Source organism: Podarcis bocagei, assembly GCF_964188305.1.
Source record: "Podarcis bocagei genome assembly, chromosome: 2".
In the NCBI taxonomy this organism is placed as follows: domain Eukaryota; kingdom Metazoa; phylum Chordata; class Lepidosauria; order Squamata; family Lacertidae; genus Podarcis; species Podarcis bocagei.
This window is the reverse complement of record NC_138126.1, coordinates 101,660,140-101,687,420: the sequence shown is the minus strand read 5'-3', so window position 1 is coordinate 101,687,420 and position 27,281 is coordinate 101,660,140. Positions and strand designations below refer to the sequence as shown.

The following is a 27,281-nucleotide window of genomic DNA, read 5'->3' as shown; positions in this document are numbered from 1 at the left end:
ATCCTACGGTGGCGGCGCAGCAGCAGCAGTGGAAGGCCCCATTAGCTAAAGTGTTACCTCAAGTTAAGAACAGTTTCAGGTTAAGAACGGACCTCCAGAACAAATTAAGTTCTTAACCTGAGGTACCACTTTTTTTAAAAAAAATGCAGGCCAATGTGGAAATGTGGAGAAGTGAATTTAAGATTGGAAAAAATGAGAATGTGAGAGGAAATAATGGACAGATTCCCGCTGCCTACATTTGCCAAATAAATTCTTCAGGGTCTCCAGTCTGATCCTATATTAGCAGCTGATGAGCAGTGCGTTTGTGAGATAAGAAGAGAGGGGTATCTTCATCATTTGTGGAGGACAAAGCAGAAATAGGAAGAATGAAGAGCTCGGCTGAAATCCTAGGGGGCTCAGGGATCCTGCAGTGGCCTGGCCTACCAGGCTGAAGGTGTATTCAGGGCCACTCCATCCATTTTCCAAAGCCCGAGAGCTGTGCACAGAGTACTCCTTACATGGGATTCTGTGAAAAGTTAGCTTATAGTGTTGTCTAAAATTCAGGCAAGGACTTCTCCCACCCCTATGGCAAATTTTTCTAGGCAATATATTTAGGGTGTTTTCCCCCTTGTCCTCTGAAATGGTAACAAGGAACAGTCAGATGGGATGGGCTTGTGCTTAAAAGGTAGCAAGGAAATTTTATCTGGGAGAGGATTAACAGATAGGTTCTGTTTTCACAGTTAGGCTGTAACTCGTCATCAGGTGTAGGTAATTTTCTCCCAGTTCCTATTGGCTAACAAACCTGAGGCCCAGTGGTATGTGCACAGTGACTTGCCTGACCTATCAAGGTTATTTGTTGTCCTACGCACACTCCCTGGCCCCTTATCCTGCGACACATTGGTAGTATGTTTGATGGAGATGAATAAGTTGTTGCTTACAGTCACAAAGGCCCAAGGTTATTTTGCAGAGGTTTTTAGCTTAGGATCATGATTCAATACTTGTGCCTCTGATCTATTTACACAAGAAGGGAATCCCAGGGTGCTTGAGCCACACCCCATTGTGCACAATTGCACACTATTGTTGCTAATGAGGGAATTGTTTTTTAAAAAATGGGAATGGATGGAGAAGTGCAAGAGGGGTGAGCGCCCAGCAGGACACAGGTAGGATGAGGTGGATGAACTGCTTTCATTTGTCCTCTGCCACAAGCCTTAGGATTGCAGCCTTGGACTTCTGATGTGATTTATACAGGAACTCAGCAGTAAGTTATGGGACATGCACTGATTGTGGACATTTTGCAGGCATGAACAGTGCTGAAAGCAGATTGCATATAACTGCCCCATTGTGAGCACAAATCATAATGAATGCACAATAGAAGACATCTGAAGGGTCTCTGATACATCTGCTCTTCTGTCCACAGATGGCTGGCTATCATCATTAGTTCAGTTCTGTATATCATGTATGAGAGTTAGCCTCAAACTTTTTATGAACGTGAAGAGTGAACTGGGGAGTGGGGCACACCAGGACATTTGAGTAGGTTTGCCAGATCACAACCTGGAGATCCATACAACAAAGCTCTAGAATGTGATCTGGCAAGCCTGGATAGGAGTTACTAAGTCACAAAAGAACAACACAGACAATACTATAGGAATACAGTACAATGGATTATTAGGGACTACCATGAGCCTGAGCAACAGCCTCCCCATGTATCACCCTTGCCACCCAAAACATGATGGATTAGCCTACCTTGGACCAATTAAGTTTTTGCCAGTGTTGGCTGAGTTGTCAAAGTTAGGCAGCGGGCGAAAAAGACATAATCTCTCTCTGAAGGCAGATTCTGGTGGCCTTCTGAAAACAATCCTGCTGTAGTGATGTATCCTTACACTCATCAGTCATCTTCTTCAGCAACTAAATTTCAAGCACTTGCTTCACCTCTACCTCCTGTCTGATATGTTAGAACCCAGAGAACTCCCTCTGGTGCCAGGCATGTAGGTCAAAACTGTCTCCAGATGGCTCTGCAAAGCCAGCTTGGGGCTAATGGTAGGAAGCCAGCTGGGTCAGGGATATCAAATCTAGTACTGGAGGAATAGGTGGCCCTAGGGGCCTAAGAGGAAGGGGGGAAAGACAGAGATACCTGTTGGTTTAATGCTTGTGATCAGATTTCCTTTGTAATTATGGGTATTGTTTGGGGGCAATCCAAGAGGCCCAGGTCTTTTGCACCAGTTCTGGACCTCCTTTCCCTTCTTCCCTCCTCTTCTTTTTAAACTTTAAAACAATATTTTGTGCAAATTTTATGCATTGGCTCGTGCCCCCGAGTCCTTTAAGTACTTTGCAGTACAGTGGTACCTCGGGTTACATACGCTTCAGGTTACATACACTTCAGGTTACAGACTCCGCTAACCCAGAAATAGTCTTCAGGTTAAGAACTTTGCTTCAGGATGAGAACAGAAATCGCGTAGTGGCGGCGCGGCGGCAGTGGGAGGCCCCATTAGCTAAAGTGGTGCTTCAGGTTAAGAACAGTTTCGGGTTAAGAACAGACCTCAGGAACGAATTAAGTACTTAACCCGAGGTACCACTGTACAATACTCCTGTTGGTAATGCTCTCCATCTTCCTTTGGAAATGGACAGTGTGAGCATGCCCTGTTGTTGCATATGTTGCAAAGCATCCTGGGACTCTCCCAACAATAACTGATGATACTCCTAAGCTATTTATTTCTGTAAAGCCTGTAACATATTCTCTGTACAACTATCCTCCTGCTCCTTGACTTACCTAACAGACCATTTCATCTAACCCACATTAAAGCAGGATAGCTATTTTGTTGTTGCCAGCATTGAGTTATTTCTCTAGAATTGGAGTCTGTTTCTTTCTGAGGCAGATGACCAGTGTTAGAGCCCCATGTATAGTGTTGCAACATTCCAGGCTAGAAGTGACCAAGACTTGTGTAACAGTGGGCAGATCTGCCAGTTAGGGCAGCCCCCAAATTTCCTGGAGCCGTTTTCACAAGGAAACTACCAAGAGCGGCCTAGAGATCTTAAAAAACAAATTTTCATCTCCGGACAGGGGTGTATCTGAATTTCTCAAGTAGCAGCAGATTCAGCATAAATATATACTCAACCTTCCCATTCTGGAAGGAGAACTGATGCAGTCTCTCTCCTTTACTGGCAACAACACAAGCTAAGATTGAGGATGATACTGCGTTTTCATTTAGAATACTCTTGTTATTGGCACCGAAAGTTCTTCTGCAATACAAAAGCCTCACTGCGTTTCTGCAGTTTATCACAGCTGCAGCAATTTCTGAAAGCAAAAAAAGGCTCCCAACCCCCAAATAAAGTTTAATAATAATTATCTAAAGAAATTTAAGACGAAGGGTAAGGGGGAATAACAGCAGATAATTGACTAATTTGCTGAGGCAAAGAAACAGAAAATGAGATTGAAATTGACTGGTAGAAAGCTTCTCTATTAAATGTTGTATAACATTTCACAGGTGACTACGTTATGATAATTAAACCTTACAAGGTGCTAATCTCTTAAACTGGTGCATTTAATGTGGATAAGAGTGCTCATCTAGCTTAGTTCAGTTTGCTGGGAATATTAGCTCTCACCCAGAGTTTCTAGCTCTCATGACTAATGCATTATTTTCTTTGTATTTCTGTCTGATCTTAAACTATGAGCAGATTACAATGTACTGTTTTATTCTGACAACAAACCCGTGAGACAGATCAAGCTTAGGTACAATGACAGCCCCATTCCCACCCACTAAGTTTTATAATATAACAGGAAATGTACACACTGCAGGTAGGCTCCTTTTTCCCCATTTCTTGGTTATATTTTATTAAATTTTCAAAAAAATTCACATATACATTCCAAGACATAATATTTTTTCTTTTGTTTTGTCGACTTTCCACCTCATTTTCCTTGCTGTTTTTTATTACTCCCCTTTGCTGTACCCTAGCTTCTCCCTCTTATATCATAACAATAATACAATAATCTCTAATTCCTTCTGTTGCTCATAGTTCAAATCCTGATCATGATTTCATCATACTATAATATTTCTTTTAATAGTCCAAAACAGGTTTCTGTTCTTCCACAAACCAATCACCACCAGGTCCTCTGATTCTAGCTGTTAACTTTGCCATCCCTTTATTTATCCATTATTTATTTATTTATTTATCCATTCTTCTTTGGTGGGAACTTCTTCCCTTTTTGTGCATCATTGCAGGTAGACCTCCTGTGGCCAGAGCATGGAGGCAACCTCTGCCTCTGTATCTTGCAGCTTGCTCTGTTCCCATGAGCCAGCGGCGTAGCGTGAGTTGTCAGCACCCGGGGCAACGCAAGTAATTTGCGCCCCCTAACCCGGGGCAAGGCACATAATTTGCGCCCCCCCTAACCCCTAACCTGCGAGTTGCCGCTGGCGCTGCCGCCGAAACGACGCCGCTTGCCCGGAGGAGGAGGGGGGCAGAGAGGCGAGGAAAATGCAACGGCCCAGTAGCTGCAGCAGCAGCGGCGGAGGCGGGGCTGTGAGGAGGGGCTGCCTGGCGCGTCCTCCGCGGCGAGCGCTGAGAGCCGCTGCCTGCCGGGCGCCTTCAGCCCGGACGCGCGCACAGCTCGTCGGCTCTGCTACAGCCTGCGCCCGAGGCTCTTCGGCGACTCCGGAGGCAGCGAGCGCGCCCCCCCAGATGTTGCGCCCGGTGCGGCTTGCCCCCCTTGCACCCCCCACGCTACGCCACTGCCATGAGCGATACGTCCTTACTGCAACTGTGGCTCCAGCCAGGCGCTTTCTCACTGGGGTCTCCAGGGACCAAGGTCATTAGCCTGCGATACTAATTAGAGTACGTTAGCCAAGCACAAAAAAGAGAGGCCACTCTGGCAGGGAAAACATCATTCAGAGTCACAGCTGGGTCGAGCAGGGAGACAAATGGACCCCCCCCTTCCCTCTCTCTTTCCCTATGGGGCAGAGCCAAAGGAGTGTGTCTGGGGCTGGAGGACAACAAGGGAGGTCCTGGGCAGTCCTGCAGCTTCCCTGAAGCATTAGGAGGTGGCTGAGGACAGAGCTGGCCGGAGACCAGAAAACCCCTCTCCAACCCAGCTGGGGTTGGGGGCAGGAAGAGGCTCCTCTGAGCCAGGAGGGTGATCTGTCCAGCTGGGCTAAGGGGTGGCAGGGAGGAGACATCAGGACAAACGGGAGCTGTTTGTACAGAGGAGGGATCTAGGCCAGAGGTCTCTGCACTCAGCCTTTTGGAAGTCTGCAGCTTTTGTGGTGCGTGAATGAGCCAGGCATTCCAGTGCCTTCGGGGCAGGGGCTTCTCAGGCAAGGGAGGGACACTTGTTTATTTATTTAGGTAAAGGTAAAGGGATCCCTGACAATTAGGTCCAGTCGTGACCGACTGTGGGGTTGCGGCGCTCATCTCGCTTTATTGGCCGAGGGAGCCGGCGTACAGCTTCTGGGTCATGTGGCCAGCATGACTAAGCCACTTCTGGCGAACCAGAGCAGTGCACAGAAACACCATTTACCTTCCCGCCGGAGCGGTACCTATTTATCTACTTGCACTTTGACATGCTTTCGAACTGCTAGGTTGGCAGGAGCAGGGAACGAGCAACAGGAGCTCACCCAGTTGCGGGGATTCAAACCCCCAACCTTCTGATCGGCAAGTCCTAGTGTCTGTGGTTTAACTCACAGCACCATCCGCGTCCCGTTCATTTATTTAGAGCAATATTAAAACACTAAAATAAGGAGAAATGTCCGCCTTCACCTTTGGGGAGAAGAAGAGTAGGACTGGTTCCTCACCCCCGCCATCCCACTGTCTTTTGGAAGTGATTCCTATGTGAACTACAGCCACTTCAGAGGGCTTCGGCTCCCTGGGGCAGTGAGCCGTGGGTCAACAACCAGGGGTACTTGCAATCCAGTTGAAGAGTCTCTTCCTGTCAACTTTGAGGCCAGGAGTCTGGGCACAGTCTGAGAGAGGCAACACAAGGGGGCTTGTTCCAGTGGTGGGGAAGGAACATGCAGGTGGGGAACTCTCTCTTATAAATCCTGGCTCCACAGGGTGGCATTGGGGTGGGGTGGATATTGCCAGGTAGAGAAGTTTTCCAGTAGGGATCATCACCAGGCAAGGGACCTGGGCCAATGTGATCTGGAATCACAAGAGCTGCCCACATCCCCAGCAAAAGCTTTTGCACACTGCTGCCACCAAGGCAAGGTTCATCATGACAGACGCATCTGTCTGTCCTACTATCTAAATATGGAGAAAGCTCAGCCCAGGAGCGAAAGCAGCATCTGGCGCTGCTGGCTTCCTGATCAATGAGCTTCCCAGCTCCCAAACAGAAGCAGCAATTAGGGACTGCTCTAAGGAAACATGATTTCCCAGGGCTAAAAATAACCGCACAAGGAGGGGAGGAGGGATAGAGGGATAGTCCTGGGAGCAGCCCTCCAGACTATGTGCTGGTTATTGTCCCTCTGACAAGCTCTGAAAGGTTTCAAAATGTCCCTTAGAGATAGGGGAAATTGGACATGCGCCACTCGCTCCTTCCTGACCAGTCAAGCTCTAGCTTTGGCTCTCAGGATTCTCTTTTTGGAGCATCAAAAGTATGCATTTCCAGAATGAAGTGCAGAATGAATCTAGAGCAGAATCTTGAAAGCACATGTTCGAGAATCTAAAAACTGGGGTGTATCCAAATGCCAGAACTTCTTTTAGTGCTACAAATCAGTATGCTCTCCAAATGCTTTCAGACAACCACCGCCAATTTTTATGTACTTTATTATTATTATTATTAACTCCAAGATTACCAGTGTTTTGCTAGTTCCAGCCTTATTTCTTGGAAATTGCACGTGGTGCAATCCTTATGGGACTGATGAAATTGAGAAAGCAGCAATAAAACTTCGAGGTTTTCCATTTACACCCAAGAACACTAGCAGAGTAGCACAGAGGAGAGCATGGGAGGTTAGCCAGATATAATGGCAGGAGACGGGGCAAGGATCACACACAAGCCACGTCCATGAATGCCACCTGAAAACTGGGTAAGGCCGTAGTGCTGCCTGAACGTTTTGTGCTGCCGTTGCAATGTACAATGTAAGAATGGCTGCCTATGAGCCGACAGTGCAGAGAAATGTGGAGGAACTTTAGAAGGAATGTTGCCTGCATTCTCCAGAATAAGTAAGCGAATGGTGCTTATATGGAAGAAAAGACTTGTTTGTGTTGAAGCACATTTCTGTTTGTGATTTTATAATGGCCTTGTTGGTTTTTGAACTATCCTCATAGTCCAAAAGGCACTACAACTGTCAGGACAAAACTAGACATGACACAGAAGATCTAGGAACTGGGTCGCCTGTGTTTTTTTTAACTACTGTGGGGGAGAGGCAAAATTCCCACCCCAAACTGGTGTATTCAACAACATGTACTTGACGCAACAATAGAGCCCCACCTCTCAATCACCTAACATCACTATGGCACCAGATGACCCTCACCCCCTCTTTTTGTCCACATGTCCATGCAGAGAGCTCTGCAATTTGTGCCCAATAGTCAGCTAATTGTTGGGGCTCACAAACAGAACTATAAAAGCTCTGACAATCAGCTGAGGCCATCACTGCCCTGACTCCTGCCAAAGGAATTTCACATTTTGAAAAATAATTCTGAAGCTGTATATTGCCACAACCTATTCCAGGAGTGGGGGAGCTCAGGGGCCAAATGCAGCCCCCCAGGCCCTCTCTTTGGCCCTTGGGATCCTCCCCAGGCCACAACCCTCACCGGCTCTGCTTTGCACCCTCCATGAGTGGCTTTGCCTGGCTGGAATGTGTCCTTGCACTTTGATAATGCCTCTTGGTTGTCTGGGCAGCGAACAGAGAGGGGTGTGTGAAGGTGACTAGACACTAGTCTACTGTACAGAGGAATTGTTTATATTCATTGCTCTGCCCTCTTTGGCCTCTGGCCTTGCCCAACACTGGAATGTGGCCCCATGGAAGTTTGCTGAGAAGGGAATTTGGCCAATGGCCTCACAAAGCTCCCCCACCGCTGGTTTTTTTTTTTTTTAATGTTGCCATCTCTCTATCCCTCTCTATATCATAACAAATAAAAAAAAATTAAAAATTGTCCAATAGCACCTTAGAGACCAACTAAGTTTGTTCTGGGTATAAGCTTTCGTGTGCATGCACACACAAAACAAACTTAGTTGGTGTGGGTTAAACCACAGAGCCTAGGACTTGTCGATCGGAAGGTCGGCGGTTCGAATCTCAGTGATGGGGTGAGCTCCCATTGCACAGTCCCTGCTCCTGCCAACCTAGCAGTTCGAAAGCACATCAAAGTGCAAGTAGATAAATAGGTACCGCTCCAGCAGGAAGGTAAACGGCGTTTCCGTGCGCTGCTCTGGTTCGCCAGAAGCGGCTTAGTCATGCTGGCCACATGACCCAGAAGCTGTATGCCAGCTCCCTCGGCCAATAAAGTGAGATGAGCGCCGCAGCCCCAGAGTCGGCCACGACTGGACCTAATGGTCAGGGGTCCCTATACCTTTACCTAAGGTGCTACTGGACATTTTTTAAATTTTTTTATTTATATCGACTGCGTCAGACCAACACGGCTAGCTAGCTGAATCTATATCATAACAGTGAGGGTCCTGTGAGTTCTGTGTAGATTCTGTAAATACTGGCAATCTGGGAAGTAGCCCTTGGGAAAGTAAGCCCTCCGTATGCAAGGATCTTTCCATTGTTTCTTGCTCAGCGCATGCTGAAGAATGGACCTAGTGGATCACGAGGAGCCTTTCATTCTAGGGCAGAACAGGCATTTTTAGGCCAAGTGCTTATTTTTGGCTTCACAGGACAGCCGGAAGGTCATTCTCGCAATCCCAGCAAAGTTCCGGCCGCATCTGGGCCAAAGGCATGGCTCGTCTGTTCCAAGGCACACGGCAAGAATACTTGGTTTGTGTCCGGAGCACTGTGATCCCATTCAGGAGCCCTTTAACCAGATTAGAGAGGGATTGAAGGATTTAGCTCTGGTGTGAATCTGAGTTTATCCCGGATGGGTTGCCAGCACGGCGGGCATTGCCCAACAGCCGTCCACAAGGACACAGAGCACAGTCTCTCAGCCAAGGAGTCCAGCCTTCTGAACACATGGGGGCCTTTGTCGGCAATAGGATGAAGGCTGTGGGGTTAGGAGGCAACAACATCCCTGGGTTCATCTGGAGCCAGGAGATCCCTGGAGGGCGTTAATGATTAACAGCCTGGTTGGCCTTAAGCTGGGCTATGCCAGGAGCTGTAAACAGACCAGGGGCAACACTACTGGCACATTCCCCCTCGTTCCCTCCCCCATGAAATGTTTTCCTAGACACGGACTGGTGGGGAGAGGTTGACTCTGTATCAGAAGAGTCCCTGCTGGCAGGAGCGCAGGAAGTGTCATGGTGATGGAATGCACAAGCCACTGTCCATGAGCAGATCAGGGCTCCAGGCATCGGGGCATGTGTCCTCTTCAGCAAGCCTCATCTCACCCACTACACAAGGCGCAAACAGCCCTACCCTCCTTCCCACGTGCACTGCCTACTGCAGACACCACACACACAGATCCCTGGTACCTCGGTGTGGCATTCTGTCGCTGCCTGCACCACCCCACAGACAGCACAGCTACACTGCCCTTTGCTGGATCCCTGCAGACAGCACAACATCAGAACCACCAGCACAATCCTGGTTTTCTGGATCCCAGATACATTGGCTGAGTGTACTGCCTACATTCAACAGACATTTCACAGACACATCCCAAATCCAGAGAACTGTCGTCTACCCCTTACAGAGATACAATTACCCTCATCTTTAACAAACTACAGTTACCAGGATTCTTTTGAGAAGGGGAATGTGTTTTAAATGTATGCTGTGTATGCAACCATTATTTCCATAACTCTTTGCTATCTTCTCCACTCCCCACATCTCTGTCTCCCTCTCTCTTTCTCTCTGTCTCACACACCTGCCTTCTAATCCAAAGTACTGCTGTTCTCTGGCCACAAGGCAAGACTATTTTGCCAATCAACACCATAGACAGAGGTGTCCCTGTGAGAGGGCCCATCCTATCCCCAAAGGCACCCACCCATGTTTCCCTTTGCTAGTACAGTCGTACCTTGGAAGTCGAACGGAATCTGTTCCGGAAGACCATTCGACTTCCAAAATGTTCGGAAATCAAAGCACAGCTTCTGGTTGGCTGCAGGAAGCTCCTGCAGCCAATCCAAAGCCGCGGAATCCCCATCGGACATTTGGGTTCCAAAGAACTTTTGCAAACCGGAACACTCACTTTCAGGTTTGTGGCGTTCGGGAGCCAAAACGTCCCAGTACCAAGGCATTCGGGATCCAAAGTACGACTGTACAAGAGATCCACTGTCTAGCCTAGCTATGCAAAGGCTTTGGGATTCTTTTCTCATGCTCTGTTGTTTTGGGCTACCTGCTGCTCCCCAGCACCGGCTGCAGACTTTGGCAAGCTTGCCTGTGGGGCAGGGAAGTCTCTGCATGCTGGTGCTCTGAGGAGACGAGCAAGAAAAGGGCAGCCCCCCTGTGCTGCATTGTAGTGGATCAAGTCTCCCTGGGCACTTGGCCTGCGCCCAAATCCAGCCCTGAAATAGCTCCCCACCCCCAAACAGGCTCCTGTTACAGTGACTGGCATCTGAAGCAGCCCCCTAGATTGGGCGTCCTCAATTCCTCCTGGCTGCAGTGAGGGTCAGAAGGTTCCCCACACCAACCAGACGCAGGGTCAAACCACCAACAAGCACCAAGCACCTGATCTGGGCGGAGGCTGCGGTGGCCATATTCACTCCTAGCAGGTCCCTGTCAGCCCAGAATTTCCTGGCACTGGACAGCCTTCCTGGATGTAGCCCAACAAACCCAGTTGCAGAGTGCGTCATTCACCTTGGAACCAGGGTACTGGAGCCTAGAGTTTGCAGAAGGGCAGTCAGAAACTTGCAAGACTTAAGTGCTCCTCTTTTCTCCTTCTATCTTATCCTTCGCAGGGCTCTGCTAAACCAGCCACAGGACGTTCTGTAGGCAGCCAGCAGCTCTGGGAACATCCCAATGCGGCTTTGCAGCCCTGCAGAGGGATGTCCCAGCCACGTCTTCTCAGTATCCTGCTGGCACTGGTGGTGTGCCCTCAGGTAAGGGCCTTGGTCCCCAACCCTCCCCAGCCCCGCTCCATCCCAGGCCTGACAGGCACGTACATATCAGGCCAGTCCTCCCTTCTGCTGTCTTTTTTCCTTCAGGGATCCTCAGCCCAGATCATGGACTTCCTCTTTGAGAGCTGGAAGGCCTATAGCGAAGAGTGCTACCACAACATGAGCCTTCTACCACCATCCACTGGTGAGACAAGCACCCCCTGGAGGTTGGGCATCAGAGCACCGAAGTCAGGGATGGGGGCAAGGAGGGGGTTGGACATTTATCACTCTGAAGTGCAATGGACATTTAAAGGCACTGGTCAGTTTTTCCACCCAGCTGCTTTTCTTGCTTGTTTGTTTGTTTAAGCTCAGCCTCCTTGCTAGGCAATGAGCAGCTGAGTGCTGGAACCACATGCATCTGTGCATGCTGTGGAAACGAGACAAGAATTTTGGAAGCTTAAGAGGCATAGCAAACTGCCTTACACTGAGTCAGTCTATACCAGGTGTGGTGAACCCTTGGCTCTCCAGATGTTGCTCAGCTGCAACTTCCATCATCCCTGTCCATTGGCCATGCTTGCTAGGGCTGATAGTTATAGTTCGACAACATCTGGAGGGTCAAACGTTCCCCACACACTAGCAGTGGCTCTCCAGGATTTCAGACAAGGCGTCTTTCGCAGCCCTACTTGGAGATGTCAGGGATTGAACCTGTGGCCTTCTGCATGCAAAGCATTCTCTCTGCCACTAAGCTACGGCCCTATGCCAAGCTTGAGGGAGAAAATGAGCTACCTACAGTGCTGGGTCCCAGAGGCAAGTGTTGTTTCATAAATCAGCATACACAAAAGATGACAGGTTCTTTTTCTTTTTCTCAAGAAGTTGCTGTAAAAACTGTTTCAGACAGCAGTAGAGCACAAAGGGTAGGCTGAGTGGAGGTGAGGTTTGTGGATGAATTACTAGGCAGTTGTGTGTGCAGACACGTGCATGTGAAGCTGGCAACAAGGGTCCCATATGTGTTCCAAGGGCAAATTCTGCTGGTTGATGAAACACTTGAGGGACATGAATGTGGGGAAAGCTTCCTAATTAAAGAAAGAGTGAAAAATAAGGACGAAGTTGCACACACATTCAGACACACGTATAACCCGCTGTTCCTACCACCGTATCACATGCAGATCCTAAGTTTCCTCCTCTCCTTGACAGAGCTGGTCTGCAACCGAACCTTTGACAAGTACTCATGCTGGCCTGATGCACAGCCCAACAGCACTGTCAATGTTTCCTGCCCCTGGTACCTGCCCTGGTACGACCAAGGTGCGTGCACTGGGGGGAGAAGAAGACTGGAATGGGCCTGTGCCCTTGGCAGGGGGGCAAAGGAAGGAAGTGACATGGGAGAGTTACTCAGGGCCCAGCCACACTTTGCCTTAAGTCCATACCTCTTTGCGCCATTTTCAATTTGGTCCAGGCCTGGATGTTCCCACTTGTGATTTCTGCCTCTGATTTTCCTTAGGGAAAGACCCTAGAAACCCCCTGTTCATACCTCCTATAATCAATAGTCCGCTTTTCAAGTTGTCTCCACCTTCAGTTCCGCTCACCTGTAGCAGAGAGTCAGAAAATCAGAAAAGCCAGATACTCAGGAAACTGGATAATCAGATAATCATTCAACATGCACGAAAGGAGCCAGGACATTTCCACTACAGGGGTGGCCCATCCCGTTTCACCACCTGAGGTGAAACAGGAATGCGCTGTTCCCTGCTCCCCAACTTTCACTGTTGCCGGAATGCTGCCTTCAAAGCACTGCCACTCATCTTTCCCACCCCGTGGGGGTGGGGAGTGGCAATGCAGTGCACAGGAACACCACTTCCTTGCCAAGCTCGGTGAGAGCCAGGGCATTCCAGGTGTTGCTGCTCGTCTTCTCTACCCCAGGAGATGCCCTGCACCAGAACATCTCTTTTTTGCTAGTGAGAGAGGGTTGTTCTAGCAGTGGCAGAAACGGTGGGGCAGGCAGAGTGCCTCCAAAGCACTTCTGCCATCTGAGGCAGGTGCTTCACCCCGCCTCATTGGTGAGCCGGCTCTGTTCCAATACATATTACAGTGGTACCTTGGTTCTTGAACTCAATCCGTTCCTGAACTCCATTCAACTTCCAAAACATTCACAAACCAAGGTGCAGCTTCTGATTGCTGATTGGCCATGGAAACAATGCCGACAGCAGAAACGGATGATCAGCTTTCGAAAAATGGATGCAAACTGGAACACTTATTTCCAGGTTTGCGGGGTTCAGGAGCCAATTTGTTCATCAACTAAGCCGTTCAGGAACTAAGGTACCACAGTATTTAATATGTATTATTACAGGCAGAAAATAAAGCTGCCTTTGGAACCATTGCAACCAATAAAAGCAAACGAGTTGGGACACACAGATTTTGCACATATATCACTTGATCACTACAGTATTTTAATATGAGCACCAAACAAGGAAGAGTAAACTAAAAAAAAAAAACATTTTAAGCATGATGAGGAAACTAGAAGTGGGGTGCTCGAAGCTGGGGAGACAACTGGAAAAATTATCCCACAGGGGTAGGCAGGGAGAGAAGGAATGGAGGTGGGAGCAGACTTCCCACAAAACAGCTTCCTGGAAAGCATGCAGAATCCAATTCAGGAACTATTTTAGGACTGGTTCAGAAGAGAGACACATTTTTCTTTGGGTTTTCCTTGTGACATTTGTTCCAGTTCAGCAGTAAACAACAGGTTTTCCCAGGGAAAGTGGTGGGACAAAGCAAAAACCTATGGACCTGTTATAACAGAGTGATACAAAATACTAGAAATCACAGGACAAACGAAAGTGTGGCTGAGCCCTAAGAAGGGGAAATAGACAGGAAAGAAATGAAGAGGGATCGGGATGATAATAAACTAGAGAAGGATGAGGGAAAAGTACTGAGGGTGCAGGAGATGGGGACTGTGGGAAGGCACAGAGGAATAACAACAAACGGTCAGAACAAGTATAGGGTGGAGTTATAATAATAATCCTAATAAGATCACAAAGGATAAGGCAATCAGTGACTACTAGCCATGTTCTGACTTCATGGACAGAGGCAATATGCCTCTGAATACCAGTTGCTGGGAATTGCAAGTGGGGAGATGGTTGTTGCACCCAAGGTTCTGGTTGGTGGGCTTTGTGTAGACAACTGGATGGCTTTTTTGTGATCGGGATGCTGTGCCAGATGGGCCTTATGATTCAGTGGGGTTCTTCTTCTTCTTGCCTTATGCCAGGCTTCCTCAAACTCGACCCTCCAGATGTTTTTTGGCCTACAACTCCCATGATCCCTAGCTAGCAGGACCAGTGGTCAGGGATGATGGGAACTGTAGTCTCAAAACATCTGGAGGGCCGAGTTTGAGGAAGCCTGCCTTATGCCTTCATTCCCTACAGTGAAGCATGGCTATGTATTCAAGAAGTGTGACCCAGATGGACAATGGGTGACCACCCCCGAAGGGAAGTCGTTGCGCGATGCTCATCAGTGTGTGATGAACAACGAGACCATCTTAGAGCAGGTGAGAGCATGGCTAGCTAAATGAGTCCTGGGGGCTGTTTGCAAGAACATTCCCCACCTCCGTTGACTTTGTACTCAACGTACTATACCCATTTTAAACAGCAGATAGATTACCAGGATTAGTACTATCCCTTTGAGGCCTCAAATTGGGTTAAACCACAGAGCGTAGGACTTGCTGATCAGAAGGTCGGCGCTTCGAATCCCCACGACGGGGTGAGCTCCCGTCGCTCGGTCCCTGCTCCTGCCAACCTAGCAGTTCAAAAGCACGTCAAAGTGCAAGTAGATAAATAGGTACCGCTCCGGCGGGAAGGTAAATGGTGTTTCTGTGCGCTGCTCTGGTTCACCAGAAGCGGCTTAGTCATGCTGGCCACATGACCCGGAAGCTGTACGCCGGCTCCCTCGGCCAATAAAGTGAGATGAGCGCCGAAACCCCGGAGTCAGTCACGACTGGACCTAATGGTCAGGGGTCCCTTTGCCTTTACTATACCCATTTTAAACAGCAGATAGATTATCAGGATTAGTACTATCCCTTTGAGGCCTCAAATTGTCTCTTTCCTCTCTTTCTACTTCCAGGAGTGGTTTGCTAAGATCTACGGGAGCTTCAAGGTGATGTACACGGTTGGCTACTCGGTGTCCCTCTGCACTTTGATCCTTGCCTTGGCTGTGCTGCTGGGCTTCAGGTGCCTTGGGAACTGGCCTGGGAGGGGTGGGGGCGATGGTGATGGGGGTGACCACATTAAGGGACAGTGCCCAAAGCAGTGAGGGAGAGGGAACCGGGAAGTGGGATAGTCAGACCAGGTTTCATTTGGTCCTAGAAAGAAGTGGGATGGCTGTAGGTCTGCCTGGAAAGAAGTGAGATGACAGCTCAGTTGGTTAAAGCATGGTGCTGATAATGCAAGGTTGTAACTTTGATCCCTGTATGGGGCAGCTGCATATTCTTGCATTGCAGGGGGTTGGACTAGATCAGGGGTGTCAAACTCAAATTCATCGGGGGCCGCATCAGCAGTTTGATCACCCTCAAAGGGCCGGATGACACCCCCTTTATACACAAGGAGGAAGATGGTAGCTAAAATATAACTCATTCTCTTTGAAGGCATGCAGGCATAGAAGGAAGGGGGTATTAGTTCTCCGCAAAGGTCGAGGACCCCAACATACACTCATGTAAGAAAACTTTTAGGTGCAGCTGCCCCCCATTGAGAGGAACAAGCGTCCTTTCACAATGTACAACCTCCCTCGATTTCCCACTCCTACTTAAACATCAGCCCACAGCCCCACATAAAGGCAAACCACTCTTTAACATTCAAGTGTGTGTGATTAAAAGAAGCAATTTGCTATCATTCCCCTCCACACACACACTTTGTAAATATGGGGAACAGATAAATGACGTCTAAGGGTTAGGTTTCATCCTTTATTCCCCAAGGAGGAGGGACGTAAATACTTAAAATAGGGAGGCGCCTTTTCTCTCTGTGTGTTTCTTTTCTTTTCTTTTCCCTTTTTGGCAGGCGATAGAGCAAGTAGGTGTTAGGGAGTGGGTGGGGTTGGGCTTGACTTCCACACCTGCGAAGGTAAACGGAGGGAGATAACGGGGTGAGACGCGGGGGGGGGGGGCGTGGAGAACAAGATATGAGATTGGAGGGAAAGAAACCTTGCAGCCCAACCAAAGCAGATAAACGTACTAAGCCTCCAGCTTGCCCACAAAGACGACTCCTCTTCCTCCTCTGGTGTGTGTGTTGCTGCTGCTGCGACACAGCTGCTACTTACCCCTCAGGGAATCGGTTGATTAAATGCACATTTCTATGCCACCGAATTCATAAAATCTGTACGGTGGCGGTACCAAAGAATGTAAAAGGAAGGAAAGAGTCTCTCTCTCTCCTCCCTCCCCACCCCCACTTCCTCACCTGGGCACGCAGCTGGGCGAGCTCCGGTCCACCTCCCAGGTGGCGTAAAGGTTCATCTGGACCGGGCACCCCCCTGCCGTCGCCTGACCCAGGACCCCCCGAGCCGCCTCCCCCGGGGCCAGAGAGCCTCCTCCGGGGCCGAGAGCGGCCGGCTGAGATAACAAAGGCGCCGCCGCCGCCGGAGGAGCAGGAGGAGGCGCCAGCTGCTGCTGCTGCTGTAGCACCGCCGGCGGTGGCGGAGGCTGCCCTGAAAGGCTCTGTGCAGCTGGGGACGCCGAAGAAGCTGAGGCGCTGGATGCCGGCTGGTGCAGCAAAGGTGTGAGCGAGCCCCGCTGGCCACCGAGCGCCCCTCTCTCCGCCATAGCTGAGGAGGACGACGTCGACGAGAGTCTCCCTCAATCCCCGCTAGCGCCTCAGCCGCCGCCTTCTTTCCCCTTCAGCCGCGTGAGAATAAAAGGTGAAGGCTGGCGGCCGGCGGCCGGCGGCAGCTACATGGGCCACATGACAAGGTCTGGCGGGCCGGATTCGGCCCGCGGGCCTTGTGTTTGACACCCGTGGACTAGATGATCATCAGGGTCCCTTCCAACTCTACAATTCTATGCTCCTATCTGGTTGGGTGGAGATGGAGCTCTTTTAAGTTGGAAGGGATCCGTCCACACTGGAGATGCTGGGAATTGCTCTTTACATATTAACATATTTGGCAGAAACCAACACTTTGCATGCTTTCTGACCGAGTGAGACAAATTACATACAATGCAGTTTTGTGTTTCTTTAAAAATATATTTTATTAGAGAAAGTTGAGGTGGATTCATTCAACCCTCTTTTTTTCACCACATGGTTGTTGCTGATGTTTTACATTTACTCTGTTGGGTTGATCCGTTTGGATCCCTAATCGCGTGGCAGGTTCAGCAAGTGCACACACATCAAGACCACAAATTAATTACCTGTCTCGAAAAAAGTATAAGATCAGGAATGTCATGGGTCTCTCTGCTAGCAGGCACCAGATAAAAATTATCCCTGTGGTAGAGAAAGCAGCCATGTCAGAATGCAACTTTGGGAAGTATGCATGCTGCTGTGTACTTGTGATGAAAATATATGACTGTGTGGGTGTGTACTTACGTCAGTTGAATGAAGTGTGTGTGTGTGTGTGTGTGTGTGTGTGTGTGTGTGTGTGTGTGTGACAGAGAGAGAGAAAATATGGCCCTATCTGCACTATATATTTAAAGCAGCATCATAGTCCTTTAAAAATCCCCGGTTCTCCCCAAAGCATCCTAGGAGCTGAAAATTAAGGATGCTGATAGATATTAGGAGACCCCTTCAGAGAACTACAATTCCCAGAGCTCCCTGGGAAGAGGGATTGATTGTTAAACCTCTCTGGGAGTTGTAGCATTGTGAAGGGAATAGGGGTCTCTTAACACCACCCATAACAAAGTGCCTTCCTGGGTCACTTTGGTCTGGATTTAATTAAAATATTTTCTGGTCAAATCTGCAAAATATTTCCAGATTGTCCAGGAGCTCCTGGTAAGCCAAACAACAGTTCATGAGAGAGCAGAGCATGGGTGAATGCGTAGGTGTGGGATGAGGAGCAGAGTGGAGAACACAAGGCATGGAGGAGCGGGGTGGGGGGTTAGTACAGTGGGGTGAAAGAGAGAGATCAGGGTGCAAGGAGTGGGAGGAAGGTCTGGGAGAGAGGCACTGGCTGCATGGTGCTGGCCATGCTGGACAGGCGTTGTTGACAAGCTCCCTGCTCTCCAGCAAGCTGCACTGCATGCGCAACTACATCCACATGAACCTCTTCGCCTCCTTCATCCTGAAGGGCATCTCGGTGCTTATCATCGACAAGCTGCTCAACACTCACTTCAACCAGAAGATTGACGACTACAGTGTGGGTCTTTGGCTGAGTGACGAGGTGAGTTAAACATTCCTGGTTCCCCACCACCACCTTTTTACACTTGTTTTAATTTTCATTTCCTTTGTTCCCTTTCCCCAGGGAGCATGGAGCTTCAGTTGATTCCCCTCTCCACCACACATAAACAATTATGGTAACCCAACAGCCCCTGCCTACACACTAGGCCCCACTCCCATGTAGTTGTTTTCACATACAAGTATACCTGAAGGAGCGTCTCCACCTCCATTGTTCTGCCCGGACACTGAGGTCCACCGCCGAGGGCCTTATGGCGGTTTCCTCGCTGCGAGAAGCCAAGTTACAGGGAACCAGGCAGAGGGCCTTCTCGGTAGTGGCACCCGCCCTGTGGAATGCCCTCCCACCAGATGTCAAAGAGAAAAATAACTACCAAACTTTTAGAAGACATCTGCAGGAAGCCCCGTTTAGGGAAGCTTTTAATGTTTAATAGATCATTGTATTTTAGTGTTTTGTTGGAAGCTGCCCAGAGTGGCTGGGGAAACCCAGCCAGATGGGCGGGAAATAATAACAACAACAACAACAATAATAATAATAATAATAATAATAATAATAATAATAATAATAATAATTATTATTATTATTATTATTATTATTATTATTATTATTATTACAAATTCACAAGAGCCAGCAAATAAGGGGGGAAAGACATAGGATGTTTTCTCAGAGCTTTCACAAGGCTTAAGTCAGCTTGTAATGCATCCATAAATCCCAGCAAAACCTAAGTTTGGCGACTATATCATTTCTCTGATGCATCCAGTCGTGAGTTAATAACATACCCACAGACTGCAATAGCAATTTCTAGTGTCTGGAATTAAACTGCTGGAAGGCTGGACCATGTGGGATTGAAGAGTGGCCTCAGGGCTAAGCCCTGCTTCAAATGAAGCCATGCCAATAGCATCCCCAAAAGCACCTTCTTCAACCCTCCTCTGGTTCAGTACTCACCTTCACTCATGGTTATGGGACCCAGAACCACCAAGCTTTGCTCTCACCAAGCAGCCTGAACTAGCTACACTTCCACACTTGATCCAAGCCATTGCCTCATTGCCAAGTCCTACGCTTTACTGCCACTTGAGACCGAAGCTCCTGTACTGGTGACTTTAGTTTTTAACGCACCAACCACAGAACTATGGGGAGTAGCAAACTGCTGCCCCCATGCATCTGCCTGCTAATGGGACAAGTCCACTTTGTGTTGAAGCTGACCCTGGGGTTGGGTTGTAGGGGGGGGGGAGCTTCTTGCTGAAAGTTCCCAGACTTTCCTTGCCCTTCTCACTGACCCCTTGCCATTCCCCCAGGCAGCAGCCAGGTGCCGGGCAGCCACTGTGTTCATGCAGTACGGCATTGTGGCCAACTATTGCTGGCTGCTGGTGGAGGGGCTCTACCTGCACAACTTGCTGGTGTTGGCCGTCTTCTCCGAGCGCAGCTACTTCAGCCTCTACCTCTGCATCGGCTGGGGTGAGTATATGCAGGGTTGCCAAGGCCCTAGAAAGGACGAGTGACTGAATGTCAGAGGCACCTTTGCTGGAGCAGAAACAGCAGGGCGAGAGTCACTGAGGGTGGCAGGGAAGGAGAAGCACTGTGGCTGGAGATTGCGCTAATCTGCACCGTTTATTATGGCAGGGGTGGGGAAGCTCCAGTCCATGGGCCAAAATGGTTTCCCTTGAAAGACGTCAGGTGTGGGGCATGCAGAGATGCGCTTTGACCAGGGGATGTGCTGACTTCAAGTCTGCTGATTAACAGCACTTCAAAGAAATTTGGCTTGTGGGGGGTACGGGAGAGAAGGCCAGGATTCCCACCTTCATGCTATGAGGACGGGGCATATAACCTCATCTCAGAGTTATGGGATGGGAAGAGTGTGACACAGAAGGTAATGATGGCGACAAAGGTCAGTGTTGGATCCAGAGCAGGGCTGGCCTGTGACGTTTGCCGCTGTAGGCAAACCACCCCAGCAACACCCCCACCTCCATGATGACACCCCCTCTCCAGATCCGGGGGGCCCTGCCCCCTGCCATATGTGCACTGCAGCCAGCCCCACCACTACAGCAGGGCTGGACTTGGGTCTTTCAAATTTCAGTGGCGCTCTGCATGAGGCCAAAATTCATCGCACACCCCCTTCTCTTGCTGCTCAGTTTACCATGTTATACAGTGGTACCTCGGGTTAAGAACTTAATTCGTTCTGGAGGTCCGTTCTTAACCTGAAGCACCACTTTAGCTAATGGGGCCTCCCTCTGCCACTGTGCCGCCGCTGCACGATTTCTGTTCTCATCCTGAAGCAAAGTTCTTAACCCGAGGTACTATTTCTGGGTTAGCGGAGTCTGTAACCTGAAGCGTCTGTAACCCGAGCTACCACTGTAGTTGCAAGCCCTGCTGCATCCCCTAGGCTAAGCACCCAGTATGGTGGAGCCAGTCACGCTGCCCTAAATCCGTCTGTGACAGCACCTGCACCTGCAATGCTGCCATGATGCAGTGGCAGCAGTGAGGCTGCAGCAATGAGGGCACAGTGGCAGTGGTCTGTGGCAGTGGCACAGACAAAGCCCCGGCAGGGCTGGCAGCGGCACAGTGGTGGGGCCCAGAGTGTCATTTCAGTGGACTGAAGGACTCTTAATGTTTGTGGAACGGACTGAGATCCATCAGAATCTCCCACTGGAGGAAGGGGGAAAGGGTCTTTTTTGCCTATTTCACCCCTCCTCTTCCCCCTCTCACTGTTTTAGAGGATCCCCTACGCATTCAATTGTTTAGAGTGCACAGGGGGGGCTTCAGAGGGAAATAGGAACTGGCAAACATCACCTGCCCCCTGCCTCCAGCAGGAGTGTCCTGTGAATTGAGTTGTGCTCACAGAAACTCTGAGTCCAAGGCAGATAATGCCTCATTGCTTGACCAACACAGTGCCATTTTACCCAGAGTTTATTCCTCTAAGTAACAGAGGTGCCTTTGCTTTGCTTTTCTGTACATTTCAAAAAACAACTTTGGAAGAATGATAGCCCCCACAAGCCCTCCTGTGGGTGAGAGACCTAGATATGCCATTGAATGAGCATGTTGCTTGATCAATGGCTTTCTGCAATCACTGTCTTTTAATGGCAAGAATTAGATTATAAAGTCCCAAGTGCTTCTTTATCTAGAGCCTTCCTGGGTAATTTTTGTCTATTAAAACCTTGCATGTTCAAACTTTGCAATGGTTTCAGATTAGCTAGGAATTGTGGGGTTCTGGTGAAGCCAACATTGAGCATCCCTGCCTTACTATTTATTTCCTCTAAAAAGAGAAAATCAAGATATGCCTGCTTGAATGTCAGATTTGACCCTTGTGACTACCAGCTACCTACTAAATAGCTGCCTTCTTTCTTTCTGAGAGTGAGAGACTAAAGGGCAAGCAAGACGTGTTATGAATGATGCATGGGCTGCAATTGAGAAGAGCAACAGCATATTCTCTCTCGGTTTTCCTGGTAAACATCCAGTAAAAGATAGATGGATGTGATGTCATCATTCTCAGAGTTTGCCAACCCTAGGGATGAGTGAATCAGTCTGTTTGCAGCCTGTGTCACTTTTGCAGGCATTCTGCAAGAACACATTAAGCTGCAATTTTAAAACATAATAATTCCACGTGACAATTCACATTTCTTCCCATACAAATAGAAGCGTAAGGCTGCTGTCAAGCTGGAGTTCACATGGCCCCCAGTAGGCAGCCAGGCCAACTCCAGCATAACAGCATGCAGGTAAGTAGGCAAGCAGGCCATTTGGCAAGTGAGCAGCGTGGGTGGAAAGCGGCCCAGGCAAGGTGTTGAACAGAGGGGAAGAAGTGGTCCACAGAGAGGTTTGACAAACTGCTCTCTGAAACATCTGTCCCACTCTGTTAAACATGGCTGCAGGAAGGTTTAACAGGGGGCAGGGGCTTCAGAAAACAGCTCTCTGAAGTGCCTCAGACTTCCTTACTTTAAAAGGTGGGGTTGGGGTGAGCTTTGAGGGAGGAAAGGAGGGGTGTGGGATGAGCAGGTGGTGGAGCTGTTAGGTGGGACAGGGGTTTGGGGCAAGCTGTGAAGGAAGGAAAACTGAGGGAATTGGCCAGGGGGTGGGTGAGGTGTCAAGGGAGCGTAGGAGCAGCAGCCCCTAGTCAACACGTAAGCATGTATCTGAACTTAACATTCTTTCAAAATATGCACTTCCAAACACCTCTTGTCTCAAAATACATATTTCTAAACGTTTCACCCTCAAAAGACCAATTCTTAAACACATTTGGACACGTGTTTTGAGGCAAGAGCTGTGCTGGAACATTTGGGAAGTGTGAAAGACGTTGGCCTGGGAGGCACCGATCAGGTGAGCTCATATCAGAAATAACAGAAACAGAAGCATGCCAAGCCCCACCTCCTGCACTTCATTGGCTGCTCCTTACAGCAAGGGGGGGGGAACATTTTGGGTACGATAATGACACTGTCTCATCTGTCTTCTTTCAGTAAACATTACTGGGGAGACATGAGAAGGAGACAGTGCTGTTTTCAGCAGTAGTCATCCATCCCTCATGACTAGTAATGTTTGCCCCAAAGGGCAAGCAGCTCTACATGGAACAGCACGTTGTATTGCGGCTAAGGCCATGTAGAGACTGTAGTTTTTGAGGGCATTCTGTTGTTGATGCTTGCAGTCAAAATGATCACCCACCCTCTTACCCCCACTATGGTCTCAGATCAAGTAGATTTTTGAGACATTGGAACAGCAGCAGCAGCAGCAACAACAACCCGATAGCATCTATTTGACCAGAGACAACAGTGGGTGAGAGATATTTACACTCTGGCTAACAAATGGTTCTTATCATACCATTGCCCAATTGCTAAAGAGCTACTGCCTGCATGGGACTTCTGATGCCAACTCTTTCATCTTATCCCTCGGGTAGTCAACCTAGTGCCCTCCAGATGTCCTCAGACTCCAGCTCCCACTAGCCCCAACCAGCAGGGTGAATGATCAGGGATTATGGGAGTTGTAGTGCAACTAAATTTTGAGGACACCACTTTGGCTGCCTGCATCTTATGCTATCTACAGTGGTACCTCAGGTTACAAACATTTCAGGTTACATACACTTCAGGTTACAGATTCTGCTAATCCAGAAATAGTACTTTGGGTTAAGAATTTTGCTTCAGGATGAGAACAGAAATTGCGTGGCGGCGGCACAGCAGCAGCAGGAGGCCCCATTAGCTAAAGTGGTGCTTCAGGTTAAGAAAAGTTTCAGGTTAAGTACGGACCTCCGGAACGAATTAAGTACTTAACCCGAGGTACCACTGTATCTTAAAAGCAGGCTTAATCCATAAACTGGGCTCCTTTGGGAGGAAGGGTAGGATATAAATTTAATAAATAAATATGCTTTTCCACGTTCTGTTTTGAATGTGTCTGATGGTGCTTCCATGTGGCAGTCTATTTTGATATCAGTGCTACACATGCGTGCAAGCTTTGCCCGGTGCCCACACAATGCTGATATTAGGTGGTGTGTTGTTGTTGTTGTTGTTGTTGTTGTTGTTGTTGTTGTTGTTGTTGTTGTTGTTGTTGTATTGAACAACATAAAAGGGGAAAAAAAGGTATACTATATCATACGGGATGGCGTTTTGATGTCATGTGGTCACTGCCCAAAACTTGGTCTACACGAACATCACTGAGTCTGCAGTAAACTCCCATAACAATGCCATTTGTGCCTCTTGCTAGCTGCTTCCTACTAAGCAATTATACAGACACCGTTGTATCCAACGAAGTCATTTCATGAGCAGAATGGCTCCCGCAAACACGATGGGACTTCCCTTCCCTCTTCTCCCCCTCCACATCCCTGCCACTGCCTGCAGGTCTGCTCTGGAGATTGGGAGAGGGACCTGGAGCAGGTTTGGGAGGAGGGCACAATGCAGTGGGGGGAAGGAAGTCCCTTCGCAATCTAGAAACGTCCAGGTCTTGCCTGGAAATCTGAGGTTTTGTCTCTTTCCTGTGAAGCCACGCCTAAACCACATGTGCTATTATATATATGTGGCAACCAGGCCAGGTTGGAATGTCTCTATGTTCATGGAGCCTAGGCTAGGAGACAAGATCTGTCAACCTAGATTGGCCTCTTCACCTAGAGGATATATAACTCCAAGCAAATTGACTGCAATGAGGATCCCTCGACTCCCTGCACCTCCTGGTAGCATTTAATGAGCCACTGGCAGATCTTGAGTCAGGATGAATCTAGTGCAGAAACTCTTCTCAGGATAAATTCCTGCCCTGCCAGACAGAGGCTGTTCCTTTTTTAGATATAAATCCTGTCTCTCTTTTTTCTTTTCTTCCAGGGGCCCCAGTACTCTTCATTGTGCCATGGGTAGTGGTGAAATTTCTTTATGAAAATATTCAGTAAGTTCCAGGACAATGTGTGTCTCTGCTGTGCAAACTGTTTGTAGGTTATCTGTAATGCTTCTGTCATCGCCGGGCAACTTAACAGGTGACATTCCTATGAGGGCTATGGGTGTGAGCAGGCCACATTGTACTAAGTGTGAGCAGTGGGGGTGGGAGGTGCTGCAAGGAAGAGGTCAGTGTGCCAGGCCACACTTGTTGCACACGATCCATGGTTTCTTTCTTTCTTTCTTTCCTGAGATGCTGGAGTACCAATCATAACATGGGGTTCTGGTGGATCCTGCGTTTCCCTGTGTTCCTGGCCATCTTGGTGAGTTCTCTTTATTCCTTGCTTGTCTCAGATGCCCACTGAACAGCCCACAATGGCTGCCCTTGTCCAACAAAATGCAGAGGGAACAGTCATTTTCCTGCCTCCAGCCTTCTTATTTGGTGTTTCTGAAAAATGAATAGGGCAACCTCCAAGTAATAAAATGTCTAAGGGGCACAATGTGATGCACCTTGTCATGCCAGGGGTAGGTGATGAACCAATTTTGGCCTGAAAGCCACATTAGCCATGTTGGGCACACAGCCCACTTCCTTAACTGATGGATGCAGATCAGCTGAGGGAATTATCAACCCCCTCCATAAAATGATGAAGTTGATGACAGGGGAGAGGGCACACAGCATCACCACCAAGGTGCTGAGCAGGGCATAGAGGCTTAAACCAGCACTGTCTCAACTAATTAACTAAATTGTTTTTTGTGCTGTCAAAATGCTGCCGGGGTGGGGTGAGAAAACATTTCTTTGGGGACCCCATTTAGCCTCCAAGCCTAAGATAAGCCACCCCTGTTGTCCGTGTTACCAATAACAATGATTTAGTATGTATATTATAGATAGCACTTTCCCTAAGCGCTCAAATCACAAAATGTTATTAGCAAGCATATGTACCAGTGATCCAGTAAATGCTCTGCAAACCTCTAATCCTATAGCCCCAGTGATGCATAGACATGGTCACAGCCTGGATGGGGCACTTTAGGGAGACCTGTGCAAGCCACTGAGAGCTTATGATGGGTCCAGAATTAATAACAGTAGTAATCATGGCTAAAATTAGACCCTTATTTGCTATGCGTGTCTTTTGACTCTCCTGCAATCCTGCCTCTTCTTCCCACTCAGCCACTCTCTCTCTCTCTCTTTCAGATCAACTTCTTCATTTTCATCCGTATCATTCAGATATTGGTCTCTAAGCTCCGTGCCCACCAGATGCGCTACACAGACTACAAATTCCGGTACTGGCTCCTGCTCCCACCCTTCCCTGCTCTACAGTGCCATAGCTTTTCCCGGGATGGGAAGCTTCTATTACATCCTGATTACGCCATAATTGCCCATGGCATCACAGTGTTCGTAGGTTAGGGGTATCCCTTCCACACATCCATGGGTTTTGGGGATGAGTACACTGACTTGTGGGTTTTTTTAAGTGGCTTTCGATACGAGTCCAGCGGGTTTCTTTTCTTTTCATTCATAAGCCCATTTGTTCCTCCACCAGGTAGGTGGTTCATACAGGGTTCGGGCTGAATACTGTGGGATGCTGCTGCCTTTTGCTTGTGATGCATTCTAATTAGCTGATGCCCCATTTAGGCTGGCCAAGTCAACACTGACGCTCATCCCGTTGCTGGGAATCCACGAGGTGGTTTTCGCCTTTGTCACCGATGAGCATGCCCAGGGCACGCTGCGCTATGTCAAGCTCTTCTTTGACCTCTTCCTCAGCTCCTTCCAGGTGAGGCACACCAGAAGCCCATTCTTTGCTCAGGCCCATTCAGAAACCATAGAGAGAGAGACAAGCCTTCCTGGTTGCAATTATTATTATTTAACGTGTATAAGACTAGGTTTTTTTCTATAAAAATTATGCTAAAAAGTGGGGGTCGTCTTATACATGGATAGTGCATAGGATAGATGCTTGATTGGTTGCTGCCATGTCTGTCCACGGCTGTTAGATGTGGTTGCTGCGTCAAGGGCTGGTGTTGATTGGCTGAAGCTGGGGCAATTGGATGGGCGATAGGCAATTTCTGCCTGTGAGGGGACAGATGAGCTCAACAACCCTGTGCAACCCCCCAAAGCGCAATCCTCCCCCCAAAAAGCTCAAGATGTCTGAGCCATCTCCCCCCATTTTCTTAAATTTGAGTCCCCCAAAATAGGGGGCGTCTTATACATGGAAAAATACAGTAAAATGGCATTATTCTGATTGCCTTCTCTGCCTCTTTAGGGAATGCTGGTGGCCATTCTTTACTGCTTTGTGAATAAGGAGGTAAGTGTGCTCTAAACTGGGGTGGGGGTGTGGTGGGGGAGGGAGATACAGGACATGCAAGCGGCTGCACAAGTAGGTAATGTATGGCAGCAAGGATGATTTCCACCTGTATTATCTGAGTGGTATTGGAGGCATGGCTGGAGCAAGATGCAGTGTCTTTTGAAATACTGTCAGAGATGAGTGACCCACCCAGCTTAATTCAAGTGGTAAGAA

The 27,281-nt window shown here is 48.6% G+C and overlaps 1 protein-coding gene across 2 annotated transcripts in view; it reads left to right on the top strand.

Annotated features, from left to right (window-relative positions):
- GCGR (glucagon receptor) overlaps positions 1–27,281 on the top strand; it is a 45,516-nt gene that overhangs the window by 16,231 nt on the left and 2,004 nt on the right. The window contains exons 1-13 of one of the 2 annotated variants that reach the window (XM_081184789.1): positions 10,720–10,834; positions 10,949–11,089; positions 11,195–11,291; positions 12,281–12,388; positions 14,500–14,621; positions 15,194–15,300; positions 18,274–18,427; positions 19,735–19,894; positions 24,727–24,787; positions 25,028–25,097; positions 25,964–26,052; positions 26,402–26,540; positions 27,027–27,068. In XM_081184789.1, coding sequence (XP_081040915.1) covers positions 11,036–11,089; positions 11,195–11,291; positions 12,281–12,388; positions 14,500–14,621; positions 15,194–15,300; positions 18,274–18,427; positions 19,735–19,894; positions 24,727–24,787; positions 25,028–25,097; positions 25,964–26,052; positions 26,402–26,540; positions 27,027–27,068 — 1,203 coding nt within the window. In that variant the 5' untranslated portion in view covers positions 10,720–10,834; positions 10,949–11,035. Of the gene's footprint in view, positions 1–10,719; positions 10,835–10,948; positions 11,090–11,194; positions 11,292–12,280; positions 12,389–14,499; positions 14,622–15,193; positions 15,301–18,273; positions 18,428–19,734; positions 19,895–24,726; positions 24,788–25,027; positions 25,098–25,963; positions 26,053–26,401; positions 26,541–27,026; positions 27,069–27,281 lie in introns of those variants that run through there. The other variant, XM_081184790.1, reaches the window with a different exon arrangement.